The sequence below is a fragment of the Physella acuta genome, unplaced genomic scaffold, assembly GCF_028476545.2.
Source record: "Physella acuta isolate Inbredline_101_S28 unplaced genomic scaffold, ASM2847654v3 ptg000604l, whole genome shotgun sequence".
NCBI lineage: Eukaryota > Metazoa > Mollusca > Gastropoda > Physidae > Physella > Physella acuta.
In genome coordinates, this window is record NW_026732123.1 from 599,296 (window position 1) to 616,678 (window position 17,383).

The window sequence follows — 17,383 nt, forward strand, 5'->3', positions numbered from 1 at the left end:
TTGAAAAGTACTAAATGTCAAAATTTATTCACAACAAAACAAATCTCTTCGATAGACTGCAATTTACGTGGCGATAATTTTGAAATATCTGAAAGTAAACCAAACAATTTTCAATTTATAATTATTAACATAAATAATAACCACTTAATAGTTATTTTTATTTATCATGGATAATATTTCAACAAGTCTTTAATTTCATTATTGAATTTGTCAAAAAACAAAACTATTTGTTTCTAAATCCATCAGATATATTTTCGACAATAGTTCGTTGAATTTTAAAAGTAGATCTGCAATTAACTCTGCGTTATAAAAGTGTTGTTTTTTTGTTCAATTTTTCTAATATTAATACATTAAATAAACACTGCAATAAATTTTAATTCTAAAAGGCATTCGTAAATTCGAAATGTGGATGGCAGCTGGTTATATACTTGGGGCATCGTAGTTAATGTGAATTGTTAACGTTAAAACTGTGTAGATTCATTGCGTTCTTAAAACAGTTGTGTGATGGTATCAAACAACTCATAACGTAAAAACACAGTTAACTTCTAGGAATTTTTACCTGTCAAACTCATCTTGTGTGATTTGTCCATTGTTGTTGGCGTCAGCGATGGCGAAGATGTCGTCGTAGTCGGCGTTGTTGAGGATGTTGTTGTTGTCGCTGTCCAGGCCGGGGAAGATGCGGTGCAGGACCTGGTTGACGGTTGGGTCGTGGAAAACTGAGTCGACACGTTGGCCGTACTCTACCTTGGTCACATGGCCATCGTTGTTCAGATCGTAGTCCTGTGCCAATTACAATATATATATATATATATATATATATATATATATATATATATATATATATATATATATATATATATATATATATATATATATATATATATACATATATATATATATATATATATATATATATATATATATATATACATATATATATATATATATATATATATATATATATGTCCTTAAAATAATAAATAAACGATTTAATTTTGGTATACATATAACAAAACCTACATCAAAATAATCTAGAACTTCGGCTTTAGTAATGTGCCCGTCATTATTGGCATCAATCCTTCTGAAAGACTCGTATGCGATAGCAGTCAGATCCTGGCCGAGGGCCAACAGTGGCAGGCAGACGATAATGACGTGTAGGAGGGACATCTTGGAGGTTCTGTGGAAAATTAATTGAACGTTTTAAATATACATTTATTTGATGAATCTTTTCTTTTTCTTTATATACCGCAACCATGACAGGCTGTCCACGACCCATGTTATACAATTATAGAGATTCGAACAGGCCCGCAGACTGACCCTAGTCACGTTAATACTAGACCACGCAGGCGCGTGTTTAGCAATCGACAGAGCGATCCCAAATTCTTAACTAAACTATTTGGAGAAGAACATCAGAACGACATAATGTATAGTCCAAGTATTCATTAAAGTGTTGATTGTCTCGAGTCTAACAAGCCTTGACCTATGTCAGAGCATCCAGTGGATACCAGATATTGGTTGCGTATGTTCATCGGCTAATTTACCTCCCCTTTACGGACATCGGCTACTTCCGGTTAATGAGCTTGTAAAAACCAGTCTTGCCGGTTTATCAGTTTTGTGTTTAAAAAAAAAAAAAAACTAGGCAGAAAAAACTCTACTTAACCGTGGAAAAAGTAAAATTTAAGTTCCCTTTTCCATCGTGACGATTCATAGGGAAAGTGAAGTAGAGTTCACCTGTTTCTGTGACCTCAGTATTATCAGCACTGTGCCTAGCATCTTTTACTTTCTATTACAAGAGATAGGTACCCATCAGAGCTGGCTGGACTCAGTGTCGTTCTACTGACGAGAATCAGGATTCGAACTCGAAACCATCGGGCTAGAAGTCTAACGCTCTCTACCGATAGTCCTATGTAATAAACTAGCCTTCAGTTCTTTTGTTATATCTGTATAGTGTATACTATTCTGACTTTAGAATTTTCAGTTGTACGCTTGCTAATCAAACGGTCCCAGTAGAACATATGTAGTAACCTGTGTGTGGATGCTGTTATACTAACCTGTGTGTGGATGCAGCTGTAGCTGTGGTAGTGGTGGGCTGCAGGTGAGGGGTTTACTTTTATGATGCTCTTGTACGTGGTAACGTGGGAGTGTGACAGACTGACGTGGTCCAAGTTACAGTAAGTAGGAAAAAGTTGAATTGTGTTTTTATAAAAGGTTAAAATATACTGTCTGTTCGACTCTGTGCATGAAAAAATAGATAGTGTGAAAAGACGTACATAATGTAACCTTGAAGCTGTAAAAAAAGTAATTCAACAAGTATTACATAATGTAACCAGCATTTAAAGCAGTAAAAAACAATTGATTGATAATCTGCTAATTCAGTTTTGGAGATTGTTAGTTTTGATAGCACAAGTGTTGGGCGTGTTCGGGCTATAAAACCCAGTCAGTTGAGGCTCGCTAGCTAGGGACAGTAACCCATGTCAGGAGGGGGGGGGGGACAGTAACTCATGTAAAGGGGTGACAGTAACTCATGTCAGGAGGGGGGAGGGGGGGCACTAACTCATGTAAGGGGGGACAGTAACTCATGTAAGGGGGGGGGGACAGTAACTCATGTCAGGAGGGGGGGGGGGACAGTAACTCATGTAAGGGGGGGGGCAGTAACTCGTGTAAGGGGGGGGGACAGTAACTCATGTAAGGGGGGGACAGTAACTCATGTAAGGAGGGGGGGGGGACAGTAACTCATGTAATGGGGGGACAGTAACTCATGTAAGGGGGGACAGTAACTCATGTAAGGGGGTGGGGGGGCAGTAACTCATGTAAGGGGGGGGGGGCAGTAACTCATGTAAGGGGGGGGGGACAGTAACTCATGTAAGGGGGGACAGTAACTCATGTAAGGGGGTGGGGGGCAGTAACTCATGTAAGGGGGGGGGGGGGCAGTAACTCATGTAAGGGGGGGGGGGGAAGTAACTCATGTAAGGGGGGGCAGTAACTCATGTAAGGGGGGGGGGACAGTAACTCATGTAAGGGGGGACAGTAACTCAAGTAAGGGGGGGACAGTAACTCATGTAAGGGGGGGGGGACAGTATCGCATGTAAGGGGGGACAGTAACTCATGGAAGGGGGGGGGGGGGGGTGGTGGGACAGTATCTCATGGAAGGGGGGACAGTAACTCATGGAAGGAGGGGGGGACAGTAACTCATGGAAGGGGGGGGGGGGGACAGTAACTCATGTAGGGGGGGGGGTACAGTGACTCACGTAAGGGGGGGACAGTAACACATGGAAGTGGGGGACGACAGTAACTTATGAAAGGGGGGGACAGTAACTCATGGAAGAGGGGGGGGGGACAGTAACTTAATTGCTTTAACCGAACTTAACGGCTGCAGGAACTAATTAAGAACATCATTGTCCATAAACTAATATCAAATACCGAGTTCATTCGCACTCACTGTCAATGAGCTGCAAAATTGTTTTTAAAAAAATCTCAATAACTAATTAATCAAAGTTGTTTTTTTTAAGTTTGATTTTTTAGTTACAAAATTTGAGCTAAATATTAGAAACGAATTGACTCTAGTTAATTGACAGGCGTCAACATGCATCATGAATATTACGCAAGTTGGTTTTGAGCATAAGTGCTCTCTAGATAAGATTGTCTGGCGATTTTTTAAAAACATGTTCTAGATAATTCCATATTGATTCCAGCCGGCTCAATCTGGTGACTCCCCACGGTTCTTGACTCCAGACTTTAATAAATGGAACTGGTCTAAGACATACCCCACACCAACTGTAACCTTGTCACCGATACACATCGTAAGATATTTACTTCTGTTTTATTTTTGATAGTCTAGATTCTAAATAAATAAACAGATTGTTGTTAGTGACTGTTATGGTTGTGTGGTTATACTCGTGACTCATATTTGTAGTAGGTTCGAATACTGTTGACTCTACATCAAACGGTGTTTTTTTTCTTGCACTCTTATAACAACTATGAGGTGTTTAAAAGTACAGTTTCCTTTTTGTACCTGTCTATTGGGCAAGTGAAGTACCCATAAGAGCTGGGTGAACTCGACATTCTACTTACCTCTGACATAATGGACGGTTAACCAAAATATAGGAGTAGAGCGGTTGGCTAATTAGCATCGTCACTTAATGAAGCCGGGATAAATATGACATTAATATTGTCGACATTTTAATCGGTTTCAGATCTGCTTGTATATTATATATATTAAATAACTGTCAAAATAATAAATGCAATAAGGTGGTTGAGTGTTATAGTATATGAGTACTAATCTGAAGAGTAAACTTTGATTTCTCAGCATAAGAAAGTTGGAGCACCCATCAAAATCTCTATCGATATAAACGACAGTTTAATATCGTTCTAGTTATACACATCGACGCCCCTTCGTCTACTCCACGTTTTACAATTGTTTTAATTTTTATCATTCCTAAAACTATCCATATGTGCAATTATTATTTTTTTCAGAAAACGAAAATGTCCATCTTCCTGTTTTTCGTTGCTTGTCTCCCTTTGATGGTCAACGCTGTAAACATCACACAAGTCGCCTACGAGGTCTTCAGAAGGATAGACACACCCCAAGATGGCCACTTGACCAAGGCTGAAGTTTTAACCTACTTCGACGTAAGGTTTAGACTTATTCCTCTGAAATACCCTCCTCCATAAGGGCGACTGTGGCATAGGCGGGGGTTGATAGAATAGGGTTCGAACCGTCCCACCTACACCACTGTCGTCTATATTTTTATCTATTTACACAAGATGTACCATTTTTTGCAAGCCCCTAGCCCTCATAAATATTTCCTTAAAGCACTAACGTTTCTAGAAACCTATCTTACTAAAAAAACACGATCATTTATAAAATATATCTTCGATTCACGTGATTAAAAGGAAGTTGCAATTAATAAAGATAAAGAAAGAATATCTTAAATTAATTAATTCTACATTACTGACATCATACAAAAGTAAAGACTATAAAAAAAATGCAGTATTATATATAAACGATTCTGCCCTCTAATCATTGGGGCCACTAGGTCGAGTGACATCCGCTCCAGTAACTGAAGTTGTCACCCAACCGCCTTCAATAATTTTGTATTTTCGGTTTGGTGTCACTCCGCTCCTCCTACGATTTTTTTTTATATTAACTTGACCAAACTGTGGTTTTTAACAGCCGATTTTACGATTTTTTTTTATTTGATGTTACCACCTATATGGCGTCACCCGATGCGGACGGCACCCCCACACCCGCCTGATAGATTTTTTAAATGCAAAAATAATCTCAAAACTCTAACTCTAAGCCGTTGTCAGGTTCAACTATTTTATCGCAACATGGGGGATGCTTCCATCAAAATAGCAAAGGCTACTGGACATAGAACTGACCATATTATCGATCAAGCCGAATGAACTATTTATAGTCCTCCTTAGTGACCGCCTGTTTTAAAATATGTGATCAAAACAAAACACATTCCATGCCAACCACAGAGCCACGACATCAACCATGACGCCAGAGTGACCAGAGTCGAGTACGAGCAGCGGGTTGACCAGCTGTACCGTGACCCCGATACCAACCAGGTCCTGCGCCAGATCTTCCCCGGACTGGACACCGACAACAACAACATCCTCGACAACGCCGACTACGACGACATCTTCACCATCGCTGACGCCAACAAGAATAACATGATCACAGTGGACGAGTTCACACGGTAAGAGATACATTCCTTGACGGACACAAGGCAACCGACACAGTGACTGAGGGACACACTGCAACAGACACAGTTTTTGATGGACACACGGCAATAGACACAGTGACTGACACACGGAAAGAGACACAGTTCTTGGCAGACACAAAGTTATGCCCAGTTTTTACACGGTTCTTCCGTTTGAATGGACAAACACGTTTATAGTCAAGCTAAACATATGTAGGGGGTGAGAATAGGGCAACATCACTTATTGAAATATCTCAGCCATGGATTAAAGGCTTTAGACGCGATGCAAACATTAGATTTAAAGACCCATACTCGGGCACATGAGGCTCGTTAGCTGGGGACAGCCTCTCTTCTAGGAGAGACAACTCCAAAATCAAACAACTGCTGCATTGTAGTTTGTTCTTGGTTGGACAAAGGCTATGGAAGCAAATCCAAAATGAAAAGCAGGCTGAAATCGGAGTCAATGGCCTCAATGGCGCATAACCAGTTGACACGTATCCTTGATTGTGTTGGAGGCGTGGTCGAGTCGGCAAAAGGTCATGGTTGATAAATTCGAAAAAAGTCTAGAGTTCAAACACTCTGGCAGATAAGGCTTGATCCCTTCCAACACTTAAAATTAAGAAGGAAGAAGAAGAAGAAGGCCCATACACTTATAATTAAAGTCAATTAAACCTAGACTATACAGGCATAGTAAGGTCAGATGGTAGAGAGCGCGATTGCTCACCTTAATGTCTTGAGTTCAGATCCCGTACTCTAGTTCGTAATGCGTCAGATACCTTTGTGTCAACCAGTGGCGTAGCGAGGTCGGGTGTCACCCGGTGCGGCACTTAATGGTGTCACCCCCCAGAGGCGTAGCGACCCTTCCCGGGGACAAATTTTCGATTTGCACACCCCCTCAAACTTTCGATTTGCACCCCCCCCCCCCTCAAGTTTTCGCTTTGCACCCCCCCCCCCTCAAGTTTTTCTTTATTTATTTTGCTATTTTTTGCCTTGGTGTCACCCCCCTAAATGGTGTCACCCGGTGCGGTCCGCACCCCCCGCCCCCCCCCCCCCCCCCCTCGCTACGCCCCTGGTGTCAACTCAGCTCTAATGGGTACCTGACACACATTAGGGGAAGCAATGGGTTGAGTATAAGGCTGACCCAACTTTACGTACATGCCAAGATTATTGAAACGGATGAGCTCTACTTCACCTACCCAATGTGTCTTTGAATTTAACGTGAAACGATTATGAACATAATTATGCATTACCGTTTTTTAACTGCGAGTATTTTAAAAGAAAAATGCTAAAATAGCATATTATGATGTAGTTTTAATTGTACCTTCGAATCATCATTAAAACATTATTTGTAAATATTTTTTTCAGATACTTCACGATAATAGCAACATAATTGTTTTGTTGTTTTAAAATAATCGCTTTGATATACAGATGTAACATGGTAAATTATAACTTTTTCACACGGCCAATGTGTTTTTTTTTTTTTTTTTTATACTTTCTCGTATAAACATTATTGAGAATGTATTGTAATCGTGCACAAAAGCTAAATGAAATTTTGACAGTTTTGCAAAGTATGTGTTGGAATCATGAAATCTAAATCACAAAACTAAATGAAATTTTGACAGTTTTGCAAAGTATGTATTGGAATCATGAAATCTAAATCGAGATCAGGACAAATTCTGACGTTCTACAACCCTCCGGTATCAGAAAAACTTCGTTTTGCAATCTGTTCGTTTGTCCGTCAGTGTGTTTGAGTGTTTCTGTCTGTTGTGCCGTTTCAATTATGTTGACCAACATTTTATATATAGGTATTATATCAAATGTGTAGTTTTGTCTAAACTTTTGAACGATTTCCAGTAACCGGAAGTGGTACTTACTCTGCTTCAGGTCCCTTAAAATTCGATAAGTCTAAGTACGGTTAAAGTGAGGGATTCGAAATTTCACATCACATCCCCATTGTATGCGTCTACGAGCTCTTGGACGGTTTCCGGCAATCCAAAATGGTATTTTATTTGTGTGGGAATACGATAACTTTAAAAAAATTTCAGGTGCTTTAGCCAAATTTCAGAAATAAGTAAAAGATGTTATATTTGTTTCACTTTCAATTTGCGATTAGTTTCCGATATTCGCAAGTGGTACTTTATTTCTGATTTATAAAATTACTAAAATACAAAATAACTTCACTTGGAGAAGTTTTTTTTTTCTCTCTCTCTGTACCGGTCATAAAAAATCAAAGTAGAGAAAAAATATATAATTCTAATAATGTCTAAACCTATAAAATATATCCAGATGTAATTTGAAATCTGTAGGTGTAACTGTGGGTATACGACCTTTCCCGAAAGACACTTGCCGGAATGCCATATGCCAGAATTCCGTTTTCCTGAACGGACACTTACTTAATGGGAATATTGCCCAAATGGACACTGACCGAATGGGAATAATGCCTCAATGGACACTTGCTAAAATGGGAATATCGCCCAAATGGACACTTGACCGAATGGGAATAATGCCCAAATGAACAAGTGCCCAAACGCGAATAATGCCTCAATGGACACTCGCTCAAATGGGAATAATTCCCAAATGGACACTTGCCCGAATGGGAATAATGCCCAAATGAACAAGTGCCCAAACGCGAATAATGCCTCAATGGACACTTGCTCAAATGGGAATAATGCCCAAATGGACACTTGCCCGAATGGGAATAATGCCCAAATGAACAAGTGCCCAAACGCGAATAATGCCTCAATGGACACTTGTTCAAATGGGAATAATGCCCAAATGGACACTTGCCCGAATGGGAATAATGCCCAAATGAACAAGTGCCCAAACGCGAATAATGCCTCAATGGACACTTGCTCAAATGGGAATAATGCCCAAATGGACACTTGCCCGAATGGGAATAATGCCCAAATGAACAAGTGCCCAAACGCGAATAATGCCTCAATGGACACTTGCTCAAATGGGAATAATGCCCAAATGGACACTAGCCCGAATGGGACAAATCCCAGAATGCCAAGTGTCTTTCAGAACAACGTCTTGCTTCAACATCTGCAGCTTGCAGGCGTCTATCCGGAGATAGGGAGGGGGTGTCGAAATAGATAAGTTGTTAAAATATATAGAGCCTACGTTTATACATTAAACATTTTGTTTTATTTCTATCCCCTCCCCCTTCGCGAAGCTTCAAATCCAACCCACCCCCCCCCCCCTCCATCACAACCATCTTGAGCAGAATCACATCTAAAATACATTTACTGTCAATAACATATTATGGTCCTATTTCTAAGCTTTGAGGGCTGATGTTTTACATTTACTTTTATCAAACAAATCTTAGATGCGTTCTTATATGTTACCCTATAAGTCTACAGTTATTTCTTACAATCAGTGGCGGAACTAGAAAAAAAGGGCCACCCCGCAAAAAAAAATTCTACGAACATCGGATACTCATTTCTGGCCTGATCTGGTTTAGAAACAAACGCCTTTGTTTTTTTCATCATTAAAAACAAACTACATCATGTCATGTGTGTGAGTGCATTAGTCTGTTTTGAAAATCTCTGTTTCATTTTAGGTAAGCCCTAATACTTTCTATCTTCTAGCTGGTCAAAAGAATATAAAATTTGAAAGCTTTGTATGTGTAATGGTTTCTCGTGTTATATTTGTTTTTATGTTTTTTTGTATTGATATTATTGATTTTAAATACATTTCCTTTTTATACTATGTCATTCCTTAGTATGTATTTTTTTTAAAATTCAAATTTAGAGAAGTAATTGCTTTTAAATTTGTTTAGTACAAATCTATTAAAAGGAGCTTATGAGCAACCCACCCCATTTAACTATTTAGAGAAGGGAAATAAGTCATGGAAGTGTTTTGAACGTTTGCCTATCTTTCTCACTACAGCTCATGCATATATTTTTTTTTACACAACAGCATGTGTTAGCTACTGTATAACATCACTACTGTAGTAGATCTGTTTGTTAGTTACAAAATATGGTGGGGGGGGGGGGGGGGGGCGTTGGTTTTTTGTGACGATGTGTGACGGAGGGGAGGGGAAGGTAAAAATCGTCAAAAAAAAGCGCGACGTCATTTATTGATGACCCCAAAACAAAAACAAGTAAACGTACATACAACCGAAATTATTGTTATTATATTCTTTCTGATTATTTGTAGAATACAGGATAGTACAGAATAGTAGTTCTACCAATATAAAAAGTACATTATACATTGTAAAATGACAATGGATGGTGGGACCCTAAACAACGCTACAAAGAAGCAAAAGTCGTCTTAATATCTAACGGCCTCTTTTCAAAAGAATTTCCGACAACAGCATGTTTTTGATTGCAGAAGAAAGAGGACTCCGCTTTCACAACGGTTTAAAAACAAAGGGAAAAAAGAATATGCAAGAGCGTGGGACGGTTTCTATAGAATAAAGATAATCCAACAGCAGCTACAGTATTCTTTTTACAAAACAAACATCAAATAAAAAAATGCAAGAAAATTATTTTTTTTAATTAAAAAAAATTGATTATGGTCGGCTGTGGGCTCCTAAATGGCGTTGCCCCCCCCCCCCCCTGGCGGCACTGTAGTCCCGCCCCTGCTTACAATCATATAGCCTTAATTAATTAATATAAAAACTTTTCCCGGGTTACAACGAATTCCTAAGTTGACAAAACACAAATATTTTTATATTTCAAATCTTTTATTGTGAAAATCATGAACGAATGACGATGACAAAACCTTGTGTTTCTGTGTTTATTGGCTCATGGAGGCCAACAGCATAGTCTTGAAGAAGCTGAATTAGAGAAGAAACGGAATTATGATCATTTTAAAGTTTAATTTATTGAACCGGAACATTACAATATTCAAATATTCAAAAAGATTCATGACGTGAAATATACCTATACTTGTCAGTAGGGACACTACCATAGATTGCTGTGAATAATTGAAGTATTCCAGCAAGTTCACTGGAAAAGAATTACCTGGGGAATTTCAGGTATCTTGCAAAGATTTACCTAAAGAATTCCGAAGATGATAAGATTAGATTTACCAAGACAATGCCGGTAAGCTGAAATGGTCAAATATACCCGAAGAAATCAGGTATACTGAAATGATCAAATTTACCTGGTAAACTCAAATAAGCTGAATTGATAAGAATTTACTGGAGAATTCAGGTTTACTGAAATTACCAAATTTACCTGGTGAACTTAGATTAGCTAAAATGTACAGGTTTACCTGTAAAAATTAGGTAAGTGTGATGACGCAAGGTTGCGTCGGAGAGCTCAGGTAGATAGCAGAAACAGGCTATAGTGAGTTGGTCAGAGATAGACCAATAAAAATACGTGAACTGACCGGTCACGTGGGACGGTCAGCTGACCACTGAGGCGTGGGTCAGTAGAGAGTTTAGCAGCAGTTGATGGGTAGCTAGCGAAGAGTAGAGAAGGTGTTAGGTTGTAGAATGGAGCAGACGTAGTTATGTAGAGAACAGTTAGATAGTGTTAGGAGTGGTCATGGGAGTGTGTAGTTAGTAGTATAGTGAACAGTTAGTAGTAAAAGTAAACAGTAGAGAGTATAGAATAAGCTAGTTAGGTAGAAACTTGATTTTTATCATTTTAATAAAGAACATGTTATAATTTATACTAGAACTTGTGTTATTGGATTCATTCGTTTCGCATCTTAAAAATCCCCACCCTCACAACTGGTGCAACTAGAAGAACCTCAAACAAAGGTCCTTTCGTACCATCACAGTAAGCTAACATGAACAAATGTATCTATAAAATTCAGGTAAGCTAACATGAACGAATGTATCTGTAAAACTGAGGTAAACTAACATGAACAAATGTATCTGTAAAACTGAGGTAAACTTAACATGAACAAATGTATCTGTAAAACTGAGGTAAACTAACATGAACAAATGTATCTGTAAAACTGAGGTAAGCTAACATGAACAAATGTATCTGTAAAATTCAGGTAAGCTAACATGAACAAATGTATCTGTAAAACTGAGGTAAACTAACATGAACAAATGTATTTGTAAAACTGAGGTAAACTTAACATGAACAAATGTATCTGTAAAACTGAGGTAAACTAACATGAACAAATGTATCTGTAAAACTGAGGTAAACTAACATGAACAAATGTATCTGTAAAACTGAGAAGCTAACATGAACAAATGTATCTGTAAAACTGAGGTAAGCTAACATGAACAAATGTATCTGTAAAACTGAGGTAAGCTAACATGAACAAATGTATCTGTAAAACTGAGGTAAACTAACATGAACAAATGTATCTGTAAAACTGAGGTAAACTAACATGAACAAATGTATCTGTAAAACTGAGGTAAACTAACATGAACAAATGTATCTGTAAAACTGAGGTAAATTAACATGAACAAATGTATCTGTAAAACTGAGAAGCTAACATGAACAAATGTATCTGTAAAACTGAGAAGCTAACATGAACAAATGTATCTGTAAAACTGAGAAGCTAACATGAACAAATGTATCTGTAAAACTGACGTAAACTATCATGCACAAATGTACCTGGTGAACTCGGCTGAGCTGACGAGCTGGTTGTTGTCCGTGTCACAGGTGGTGAACATGTGGTCGTAGTCGGCTGTGTCCAGATGGTGGTCGTTGTTGAAGTCCAGGTTGTCGAACATGGTGTGGAGGTTGTGGCTGACAACTGGGTCGTGGACGTAGGTGGCGTTCACCTGTAGGCCGTACTCGTGTCGGGAGATGCGGTTGTCGTTGTTTTGGTCGAAAGTCTGAAACAGAGGGTTGGTTTAAATGTATGGTTGTCCTGGTAGAAAGTCTGAAACAGACGGTTGGCGTAGGTATATGGTTGTCGTTTGGTCGAAAGCTGAAACAGAGGGTTGGCATAGATATGGTTGTCGTTGTTTTGGTTGAAAGTCTGAAACAGAGGGTTGGCGTAGCTATATGGTTGTCGTTTTGTCGAAAGTCTGAAACAGAGGGTTGGCGTAGGTATATGGTTGTCGTTTGGTCGAAAGCTGAAACAGAGGGTCGTGAAAGACATATGGTTGTCGATGTTTTGCTTGTACATTTGGTTGTACTTAGTCCCACCAAAACAATGAATGTATCAATGTAAGATTAAGCGTTATATTTAGGCTGGGTTGTCGAAAGTATTGGTCAAGGCCTTTGGGTTAATTATTAGTGACGAGACTCGTGGAACTTTTGGTCGACGACTTATTTTAACGTGCTGACCAATGGATTACAATACATGAACGTGTTGGTGGAAGACTCACCTTAAACTAGTGGTCAAGAGATTACATGAGTACATTAGACTTACCTTAAAGTATTGGTCAACAGATTACATTAGACTCACCTTAAAGTAGTGGTCAACAGATTACATTAAACTCACCTTAAAGTATTGGTCAACAGATTACATTAGACTTACCTTAAAGTATTGGTCAACAGATTACATTAGACTCACCTTAAAGTACTGGTCAAGAGATTACATTAAACTCACCTTAAAGTATTGGTCAACAGATTACATTAGACTTACCTTAAAGTATTGGTCAAGTGATTACGTTAGACTTACCTTAAAGTATTGGTCAAGTGATTACGTTAGACTTACCTTAAAGTATTGGTCAACAGATTACATTAGACTTACCTTAAAGTATTGGTCAACAGATTACATTAGACTTACCTTAAAGTATTGGTCAAGAGATTACATTAGACTTACCTTAAAGTATTGGTCAACAGATTACATTAGACTCACCTTAAAGTACTGGTCAAGAGATTACATTAGACTAACCTTAAAGTATTGGTCAAGTTCTGGACGTTCGATGTTGCCGTCTCCGTCAACGTCCGTCTTTTTGAAGACATTAGCGGTGATGGTGTCTGGGTCTTGGCATAGGGCGAGGATGGGGAGACAGAGGAGGATGGCGATAAGAGATGGCATCGTGGGGTGAAGGTCGTTAACTGGAATAGAAGATTTGAGTCGCCTGGTTGGTTCATCTTAGGTGTATTGTAACAAGCCAGGTGGTTGAAGTTTGGACAACTTACAGATGTAAACACTAAATATGTGAGCAGCTAACCTCACTATGCATTTAGGTGCCACGGTTAAGAAGCACATGTACTCTACTTCACACTAAGAATATTTACCCATTTTACTGTCAAACAGAGTTTCTTCCAGGCATCTCTTCGGGGGGGCGAAGCCCCCCCGAAAAATTTTTACCGCCCCCCCGAACGGAATGAAATTTATATAATTTATATAGAAAATATATACTTTTAACAGTGTCCGCCCCCCCGAAGAAAGTTTACCGCCCCCCCGAAAATTTCAAGTGCCCCCCCGGAGAAAAAAGTCTGGAAGAAACACTGCTGTCAAAACTTGGAAATCAAACTTTAAAAAAATATTTTTAAATGTTCTCATGTGTCTATATGCGTTTTAAGACTCTAAAAACTAAAACTTGGCGTTTAAGTCTTTAATTTAAACAACCGTCTTTAATTAATAGTAGACTTTCGAGAGCTCAGTTATTTTATTTGGTGTAGTTAACCGTCTCTTCTAGAATAGCAGTTGTCTAAATAATTTCATCACGTTAGTCGTTAAATCCTCTTACAAAATTAAACTACAGAGAAACTTAACAGAGCACTTAAGACAAGAAATTAAATTTCTTATTTTACAAAGCAAAAACCCGACTTACATTTTTTACAACCTGGAAAACTCACGCAACTCAAAGCTGTCAAACTATTTGACGTCTGAGAATGCCTGTCAGTTTTTATGTGATTATCGGACGTGTAAAATACGGTGTATGTGAACCAGCATATGCCAGACCTTCGTGATCTAGAACAAGTGTATTTAATCAAGTTTGCTTGTACCAAGTCAAGGAAAGTGCGAGGTTAGACATTATTAAATTATAAATCAACTCTTCATGACCATCTGAGTACATTTGTATTTTAAATTCGGCATTGAAATACAAATTTTTCATCAGCAAAGTAATACTTGCCAGGTCAATATAATTTGTGAGAGATGTATTCAACACATTGTGTTGTCTTTGATCCTGATAAACATCTTGGTAAACATCACCGAAGATGTTGATGATCTTGTCTAAACATCCTGTTGACATTGTCTTAGCAATACGATGATGTTGATAATCTTGTCTAAACATCATGTTGACATTGTCTTAGCAATACGATGATGTTGATAATCTTGTCATATTTAACATCACATAAAGAGTACCCTTTACGGCCCATGGGGCAGGTAATGTTTAAGTGACCTCACCATATGAAGAGATAGTGTTGTCAATATTATGCCCAGCCGTGTTTACTTTAGCAATAGTGAGTCAGGTACCTAATAAAGCAGGGTGGGCTAAAATCTTTCGGCCTAGCAGCTGTGTGCTCTACCATCTGACCATGCTGTACCACAGTCAACATCACACTCTACGTTCATAATCTTGAACTAGTCAATATCACTTAACTTATGTAATGCCAAGTCACCACACTCCGAAAGATGTGTAGTAGAAGTGTATTTTCTAATCGACTACTACAATAGAGTATGTTTTATCTGAAGCGAATGAGTGAAGGGAATGAAAGGGGCCCAAGGCATTTAGGGGCCCTTTTCCCTCTTAAAAAATTAAAACTTTTTACGTTGGAATTTTAATATTTCTTTTATAGAAATAATTTTAAAAATAAAATGAAAATTCCGTTTCTTTTCTATTGTAGAAATAATTAAAAGTTCCAAAAAGGCCTTCAGTCTGTTCTTACTTTACAAGTAGTGGGATTCAGTGGGGGTGGTGGGGATCGAAAAGGGTCCATCCATAATAATATCACTATATCTTTACCTTAATGACATTTCATTTGTTGATCTAATTAATCTTTAATCAATATGGCGCTATTAACACTATAAGTTTTTGGTTTTCATCCAATCGCAAAAAAACTTTGGGAAATCGTTGAGAATACGCCAAAGGAAGCGTTTTTCCCCAGACATTTTGATATATACATACATATATATATATATATATATATATATATATATATATGCACTATTAAGTATATGTATACGCATGTGTATATGTATTCAAACATATTTTTTCTTCTGGTTGTATTTAATTCACCCCCCCCCCCAACCCATACAGTGATTAATATATAGGTTATTACCTTTTTCCTCAGGCATATATATTGCAACGTTGAGTTGATGTGACTCTCCCCCTCCCCTCCCCCCCCCCCCCCCCCCCCCCACACACACACACGCAACCCGCACTGTGATTGCTTTTGACTGTGCTCAGATAATACTAACGATTTGCATCTATATTCGGTTATAAATTCAGCTGGATGTTACATGTTTTCTTTATCATTATCAGGTTTACGTCATGGTGTCACCCCCCCCCCCCCCCACTCACCCGGGGGGATTTGTCTACTTTGCTTTTAAAAGACTATTTAATTCACTCTAATTGATCATTTAATGAAGTGAAATTATCATTTTTCTGTATATAATTTGCAATTTTTTGGCTTGGCTTGGTGTCACCAGCTTAAATGGTGACACCAAGGCAGGTCCCACCCCCCGCCCACCCACCCACCCCCACCCTTCGCTACGCCTCTGTAGGTTAGTGCTGGGTGCTATAGTTCTGTAGCCACTGTATCATGTGTTTTACTTGTGTGTCAATCATTTAGTTAGAATAGTCTGTGTTTATTGTGTGTAGATAGTGTAGATAGTCATTCACTTTCTATTAAGTTTTGTATCAAGCCTTTGTTTTATTGTGTGTCGCAACACGTGTGTTGTTCTGTGTCTGATGTGTTTCGCCAAGCACAGATACGTGTGTACTCAACAACATGTGCTGAGCTGTGAGATAGTTTCTCTCAACTGATCTGTTGATAGTTTCAATACTGTGTTGTGTGAGCACATTTCAAATTTTTAAAGAAATCTCGTGGTTCACAAATCTTGCCGCTCTGTTGGCTAGTTTTCAATAAATTCTTGACTATTTCTTGAGTTATATCTCTTTTTTTTTTTTAAGTAGCGATTTGTCTCAAAGTTTTAAAGTTACAGACAAGACATCATCATTTCCCAGTACTGCAGTGTTTCTTCCAGATTTTTTTCACAAGGCGTGGGGGGAGGTACTTGAAATTTTCGAGTGGAGGTGCGGAATAAAAGCTATAATTGAATATCACATGTAACTTAGGATATTCATGTTAACGCTTATCTGTTTATTAGGGACAGTTTATTTCCTAAACATATATTTTTATGCGTATCACCCTTTGTTCCAACCTTCATTCAAGTAAATGTTGATAAAGAACAAGCGCCATATGTACAATTTAGAAAAAGAAATACGAAATTAAGGCAGTGAAAAAAGGTAATCGAATATGGACATACGCATATAATATGGACCTAGCGATCGATTGGGAGATGAAGATTTCATGTTTCTTGACTTCGAAACATGAAGTGATAGTGTGATCAGCCGCCTTTACTTTCCCAGCCGTAAGTCAGGTACCCATCAGCGCTCGGTGGGATCAGGGACGTCCTACAAACACAAGTCAGAAACTAGATCCGAACTCGAGACCCTTGGGCTAGCAGCCAAACGGTCATCCATTCGACCACCCCGTCCACATTAACGTACATGCGTGACTTGTGTTATATTTTTTTTAACTAACCATGGGTACCGCTCTACAAATTGAAAACACGCCGAACTAATTATACAAGACTATAGATCGTGAACACAGTGTTTATTGTTT

General features: G+C 38.5%; 3 protein-coding genes across 3 annotated transcripts; 1 reads left to right on the forward strand and 2 right to left on the reverse strand.

The window, feature by feature from the left end:
* Positions 1-2,162, reverse strand: LOC131947688 (uncharacterized). The gene is made up of 4 exons (XM_059308961.1): positions 2,052-2,162; positions 1,021-1,177; positions 560-780; positions 1-88 (listed from the first exon to the last, which is right to left on the reverse strand). The coding sequence occupies exons 2-4, from the start codon at positions 1,165-1,167 to the stop codon at positions 64-66; spliced, it is 393 nt and encodes a 130-aa protein (XP_059164944.1). The 5' UTR covers positions 1,168-1,177; positions 2,052-2,162; the 3' UTR covers positions 1-63.
* A 1,514-nt stretch (positions 2,163-3,676) lies between these two features.
* Positions 3,677-7,174, forward strand: LOC131947687 (uncharacterized). Its single transcript, XM_059308960.1, has 4 exons — positions 3,677-3,800; positions 4,474-4,629; positions 5,485-5,705; positions 7,074-7,174. The coding sequence occupies exons 2-4, from the start codon at positions 4,483-4,485 to the stop codon at positions 7,096-7,098; spliced, it is 393 nt and encodes a 130-aa protein (XP_059164943.1). The 5' UTR covers positions 3,677-3,800; positions 4,474-4,482; the 3' UTR covers positions 7,099-7,174.
* A 3,225-nt stretch (positions 7,175-10,399) lies between these two features.
* On the reverse strand, positions 10,400-14,460 carry LOC131947715 (uncharacterized). The gene is made up of 4 exons (XM_059308995.1): positions 14,362-14,460; positions 13,473-13,639; positions 12,239-12,462; positions 10,400-10,491 (listed from the first exon to the last, which is right to left on the reverse strand). Exons 2-4 carry the CDS (start codon positions 13,617-13,619, stop codon positions 10,452-10,454), a joined length of 411 nt encoding a protein of 136 aa, XP_059164978.1. The 5' UTR covers positions 13,620-13,639; positions 14,362-14,460; the 3' UTR covers positions 10,400-10,451.
* Between the last annotated feature and the right edge of the window lie 2,923 nt (positions 14,461-17,383).

Excerpts from the sequence above, each read along its gene's own strand:
- LOC131947688 (XM_059308961.1), bottom strand. The coding sequence starts at position 1,167 with ATGTCCCTCCTACACGTCATTATCGTCTGCCTGCCACTGTTGGCCCTC. Across the intron at positions 781-1,020 it reads AAGTTCTAGATTATTTTGAT|GACTACGATCTGAACAACGA; the intron begins GTAGGTTTTGTT and ends TAATTGGCACAG. Across the intron at positions 89-559 it reads ACACAAGATGAGTTTGACAG|ATATTTCAAAATTATCGCCA; the intron begins GTAAAAATTCCT and ends GTTTACTTTCAG.
- LOC131947715 (XM_059308995.1), bottom strand. The coding sequence starts at position 13,619 with ATGCCATCTCTTATCGCCATCCTCCTCTGTCTCCCCATCCTCGCCCTA. Across the intron at positions 12,463-13,472 it reads AACTTGACCAATACTTTAAG|ACTTTCGACCAAAACAACGA; the intron begins GTTAGTCTAATG and ends CCTCTGTTTCAG. Across the intron at positions 10,492-12,238 it reads AGCTCAGCCGAGTTCACCAG|CTTCTTCAAGACTATGCTGT; the intron begins GTACATTTGTGC and ends TCTCTAATTCAG.
- LOC131947687 (XM_059308960.1), top strand. The coding sequence starts at position 4,483 with ATGTCCATCTTCCTGTTTTTCGTTGCTTGTCTCCCTTTGATGGTCAAC. Across the intron at positions 4,630-5,484 it reads AAGTTTTAACCTACTTCGAC|AGCCACGACATCAACCATGA; the intron begins GTAAGGTTTAGA and ends TGCCAACCACAG. Across the intron at positions 5,706-7,073 it reads ACAGTGGACGAGTTCACACG|ATACTTCACGATAATAGCAA; the intron begins GTAAGAGATACA and ends TATTTTTTTCAG.